The sequence below is a fragment of the Abramis brama genome (genome assembly GCF_963993115.1).
Source record: "Abramis brama genome assembly, chromosome: 18".
Lineage (NCBI taxonomy): Eukaryota > Metazoa > Chordata > Actinopteri > Cypriniformes > Leuciscidae > Abramis > Abramis brama.
Window position 1 is genome coordinate 26,733,130 of NC_139980.1, and position 6,000 is coordinate 26,739,129.

The 6,000-nt window shown below is 37.2% G+C and overlaps 1 protein-coding gene across 1 annotated transcript in view; it reads left to right on the forward strand.

Moving 5' to 3' along the window:
* The window catches only part of ehd3 (EH-domain containing 3), a 28,119-nt gene extending 23,084 nt beyond the window's left edge, over positions 1-5,035 (forward strand). The window contains exons 6-7 of the mRNA XM_084090188.1: positions 841-1,005; positions 1,540-5,035. Coding sequence (XP_083946314.1) covers positions 841-1,005; positions 1,540-2,067 — 693 coding nt within the window. The 3' untranslated portion in view covers positions 2,068-5,035. The remainder of the gene's footprint in view (positions 1-840; positions 1,006-1,539) is intronic.
* The last annotated feature ends 965 nt before the right edge of the window (positions 5,036-6,000 follow it).

The following is a 6,000-nucleotide window of genomic DNA, read 5'->3' on the forward strand; positions in this document are numbered from 1 at the left end:
ATTAATTGACAGCCCTAGCGTTTTTATTATCTTTTGTCAGCTGCTGTAATGGCCAGATTCCACATTAAAACAATGTTTTTCAACAGCAATCCACCTGCTAGATATAACTGTAGCTCGGGTAGGCAAACATAAAGCTGTCATTTAAAAGGAAACTGAAACTCTCTTATGTCGGTTCATTTACGTCTGAAATCCTTTATTATCCCCATCAGTGCAAATGTTGCTCAAAACACAAGGGTTGGGTTAAAGAGACCCGTTCTGGAAGAGGAAATGTTAGGGACTGTCAGTACTAGTCACTTATCACACTCCATTTAGATCTCCAGGTCCAGTCGAATGCATTGAAAAAGAACATTTAAGTTCTGTCCCTCACCCTGATCATACAGATGTGCTTCCCCTCCTGTCATCATTTATACAGTCACCTTCCTTCCACGCTGGGGCCAGGCCCCTCTCTGCCACACATGATGATTTATTTAGTAGCTTGTGTAATTTTTTTTTTCTATAAAGGCTATACAATCTAATGAAGCTTGTTAAGAACATTTTCAAGTCATATTTCAGACTAAAATCTACAAAGAAATTGAAGCCTGTTTTATTTGGATCGACCATTCACAGTCATTTTACATCCTAGCTTGATTTAGCAGTATTTAAGGGCTGTTTTTGTTATTATAAATGATAAAGAAGACAAATTAATGTTTTAATAATATGAATTCTCCATGATAATTCCACATTCCCCCCTATTATTTCACATATTATTTTACATTTTTTTGTGAAATAGTAGTAGTAACTGTAGTCTACTGATGCTTGCTTTATAAACTTACAAGGAGCTTTATTTTTGTGTTCTCACAGGTCCATGCATACATCATTAGCTCCTTGAAGAAAGACATGCCTTCAGTCTTTGGGAAAGACAACAAAAAGAAGGAGCTGATTAACAGCTTGGGCGAGATCTACAGCCGCATTGAGAGAGAACACCAGATTTCCCCGGGAGACTTCCCTAATCTTAAGAAAATGCAGGTAAGGTCAATCGAAACAACAGAGACTGATTCAAGAATGCTTCACTTGGACTTTTAAAAGGTCTTTCTCTAGAATCAGTGGGCACTTTTCAGTGCACATTAAAAAGCAGCATTCAATTTTCCACATCATTTCATTCAAGCCCACGTGACTTTTTTAAATCAACAAAAGCAATAGAAATGCTTCATCTTTGGGTGGACCTCTCCATACCTGATTATGTGTCTGTCTTATAGTTAAAAATGACCACTTGAGTAAGAATGCAGTTTATATAATTGATGCTTGTATAAAACAGCTCTACAAACAATTGAATATTGAGTAATTTGCGTTTCAGACAAAATTTGGCCAGTAAATTTGTATGTTTCTTCTCCGCCAACACAAAACTATTTCCAAAAGAAGCCAAAGCATCAAAATATTCATATTACCAAGCAGCAACAGCCTGTCTGGAACAGAGTATGTGAGGGAAGTGGAGCTGTTTTACCCTAGAAGTATCAACAGATGTTGACAGGATCTTTTGTTACATTCTTTCCCGCTGAATAGGATCAGCTTCAGGCACATGATCTGAACAAGTTCCAGCCTCTGAAAATGAAGCTTTTGGATTCCGTGGATGACATGCTGGCCCACGACATTGCTCAACTTATGGTTCTGGTACGCCAGGAGGAGACGCAGCGCCCCAATCAGATGGTGAAGGGCGGCGCCTTCGAGGGCACAATGAACGGGCCGTTCGGACACGGATATGGCGAGGGAGCCGGCGAGGGCATTGATGAAGTCGAATGGGTGGTGGCACGTGACAAACCCATGTATGATGAAATCTTCTACACTCTCTCACCTGTCAATGGCAAAGTGACTGGGGCCAATGCCAAGAGGGAGATGGTGAAGTCCAAGCTGCCAAACACTGTGCTGGGTAAGATCTGGAAGCTGGCTGACATTGATAAAGATGGGATGCTCGATGACGAGGAGTTTGCCTTGGCCAACCACCTGATCAAGGTCAAACTAGAAGGTCACGAGCTTCCAAGCGAACTGCCTGCTCATCTTGTGCCGCCCTCCAAGAGAAAAGTTACAGAGTAAGATTGAAGCGGCTTGGAATCTGGATGGATTTTGGAAAAGCGAATAGTGTGCATTTAGGTTGCGGTTGAATTATTGATGGCTGGACAACCATTCTTATAGAAAAAAACAGTGACTTCTTTGAAATGTGTGTTTTATGCTTCAATTGCAAGAATGGATTTGAAAATGATCCACCTTTTCAACTATTTTGACCTGTGTATGTTTTTTTTTTAGTTTAGTTTAGTTTTTTTATTATTATAAACAAGTCGTACTGTCTGCAGTGTTTAAAATCGTTTTACGTGTGCTTTCAGATTTTACAGTTATATTTTTATGCCATAGTTTCAATTTCATCTTTTCAGCTATCATGACTCTAACACTGTGTCCTAACCAGACGTGTTGCGATTAAAAGATATTATATGTAAAACAGCACATTTTGTCGATCGCTCGCTATTGTGCTCGCTAGCTTCGCCCACAGTGAAATCTCATTGGACCTACTTCACGTAACTACATTAAACATCAGTGTCTTCGGATTGGTTGTCACTGTGTCATGTTGCATAGCTGTTTTGCGTTCCGAAGAATTACTTGTGGCTTTGCGTCTGGTAAGGATGTGCTAAAATGCTTTATCAATATATTTCACTTTCATGTTTAATACACTACTGTTCAAAAGTTTGGGGTCAATGAAAGTATCTTATGCTCACCAAAGATAAAGTAAAAAAACATAATATTGTGAAATATTATTACAGTTTAAAATAACTGTTTTCTATTTGAACATATTTTAAAATGTAATTTATTCCTGTGGTGTCAACGCTGAATTTTCAGCATCATTACTCCAGTCTTCGGTGTCACATGATCCTTCAGAAATCATTCTAATATGCTGATTTGGTTCTCAAGAAACATTTCTTATTATCCTTAATGTTAAAAACAGAGTTGCTAAATTGTTTGGGGAAAGCAAGATCCATATTTCAGGATTCTTTAAAAAATAGAAAGTTCAGAAGAACAGGATTTATTCGAAGTTGAAACCTTTTGTGACATTATAAATGTCTTAAATGTCTTTTAATGCATCCTTGCTGAATAAAAATATTTTCTTTAAAAAAAATAAAAAAACCAACTGACCCCAAACTTTTGAACGTGTTGTATATCAGACTGATCTGTGTCTCGGGTGGGGTGTGAGACATCAATTACTGCAGAAAAACATGAATTTTATTCTGAATCTTAGTATCAGTTGTTGTTTTACATGCACAACTGGTGAAATGGAACGAGTAAAGCAAAATTCCTTTTATAACTAGGTGTAATTGTATTCTCTTCTTGTTAAGGCGGCATCTTAATGATTGCGAGTCCTTTCTAGCCTGACCAAGAGACTGTTAAAACTGTATAGCCGTCATGTCAGAAGACTCAATGTTTAGTGTTTTGATGGACCCGTAGAGCTAGTATCCTTGTCAATAGTATACTGTATATGTTAATGCTTAACATATCTAAACTAACTTGGGTTATATTAGTGTTTATATACAGTAATTCCGGTCTGATTTCCAAAGAAAAGAAAAAATAGATTGACTCTGCGAAACAGCTGAACACTTTATTCAAATGATGTGAATGAGAGTTTCTACATTCAAATGCCCATTGAAAGAGCAGCGGCTTTGGATCTAATATGTATCAAGTCCTATTTACTTTATTATATCAGCATTTAATGAACTATTTACCTCTCTATCCACCCCTTGAAAAGCAGTTATCTAGAGCTGTCACATTTTCTCCTGCAGATATTTAGGATCTGAAGGTAAATTGATAGGGTTTGATGCACTGAACTAAATAGTCTCCAAAGGGAAAAATCACCCAGAAAATGACAATTCTGTCATTATTTACTCAACACAATGTATTTTCAAACCTGTGATTTAAATACTGTGGTTGACAACAAAAGGAGATCTGTTTTGTTTCTATACAAGCTCAAAAAAAGCCCCATAAAGTGTCATAAAATAGTTTGATACACTATATTCCATGTCTTCAAGTGATTATTTACTGAAATTCGTCCATATTATGTACATATTGTAATTTGGCATGTCATGATTGGTTATGAGGTACACTGACATTTGGCATCACTGACATTAAAGGGGTAGTCCTCCAAAAAACTAAAATTGTGTCATAATTTACTCACCCTCATGTAGTTTCAAACCTGTATGACTTACTTTCTTCTGTGGAACATAGAAGAAGATGTTTTGAAGAATGTTGGTATATAAGAAGTTTCGGTTCAGATTGACTTCCATTGTAAATGGACAAAAATACAATGCAAGTCAATGGGAACCAAAACTGTTTGGTTATCAACATTCTTCAAAATATTGTATTTTGGGTTCAGCAGAAGTAAGAAATACAGGTTTGGAATAACATGAGATAATAAAAAAAAATTATACACATTTTGATGGACATGACTAAATAATGACAGGATCTTTACTGTGTGTACTGTTCCTTTAAATCTGATCTGCTTTGATTTGACTGCCCAGTTGCTTATGTGAAATATCTCCTCTGATTCCAACAAAAGCCTGTTTAGTTTGATGAATTAAACCTAAAATCTGCCTCGGTGCCTTGAGACACACCCGCCTCAATCAGATTTGTGACATTAGAAATGTATAAAGCACATTGTCGTATTCTACAATACCATTACATGCTAATAAAATGAACTGACATTCTTCAAAAACTTTCATTAATGCTCCATTTACAGTTTGATGTGAGTCTCAAATGAAAAAATTCCAGAAGTTTTGCACATCAGATTTTTTTGGGCCATAAAGTAGGGTTGTGTATATGTGTGTTTGACCAAGTATGTACATGTATAAGGGTGCAATATGGTTTGCAAATGTATTGTGAAGTAGTTTGTGTACGTGTGCTTGTGTGAAGCACAGATGCTCTGTTGCTCATTGTGTTTTAACCAGTGCGGACAAACTATGTGAGACACTACTGTTCAGGGAGGTGGACATTATCCAACTAAATAAAGATCAAACTCATTTAAAGGTCTTTTGTGTTCAGGTTTTTTTGTTTGAGTCTTGTTACATGTCGACCTAACTTATACCAGAGTAAAACAACAACTCTCTTTACTCTTTTCCTAATTTTGTTTTGGAGTGCTCCTACAGTTGGTTTAAATGCATACAATTTTTTTTTTTTTCTCTCATAATATACTTTGCACATCACCTCATTTCTCAAACAGTCTGAAACCAGTTTGTTTAAAGATTCAGGCCCTATTTTAACTATCGAAGCGCACAGTGCAAGTGCACTTAGGGCGTGTCCGAATCCACTTTTACTAGTTTAACGACGGTTAAACTAGTAAAAAAAAAATGATATGGTAAAAATGGTCTAAAAGGGTTGTCTCTATTCTCTTAATGAGTAATGAGTGTGCAATAAACCAATCAGAGTCTCATCTCCCATTCCCTTTAAATGCCAGTTGCGCTCGCGCTATTTACTATTACTATTCCCTATTTACATGACGGAATTTGATTGTGGAAAGACTGAACGCATCTCCAGAGCACAAACGGAACTGCTTGTGCGCGAGGTAAAAGTGCGCAAGCAGATCATCTACGGGACAAGCCAGATTCCACCATATCTTTATGTACACAATAATAATCTTTTACATTGTAATCCTTATATTTTAAATATTTGGCTGGTTTGTGTGCTGCTGCGCGTCCCTGTGTGTGTAATAATCAGAGTGTACGCGCGTGTTGGACCCGCCTATAGGCGCATATTACTAAAGCACACGCATATTAAATAACCCAAAAAATATTGCGCCATTGACTTTAGACCAGGTTTCTGTTGCCTCAAAATAGCAACGCGCCATCAATGCGCCCGAACACACCTCGTTTTCAGACCAGCAAGCCCATGGGTGCACAAATAGGCGCAAATGCATTTGCTATTTTAACAATGTGGCGCAGGATGTGAAAATGATAACTGCGTCAGGCTGAAACTAGCAAAAAACACTTAGCC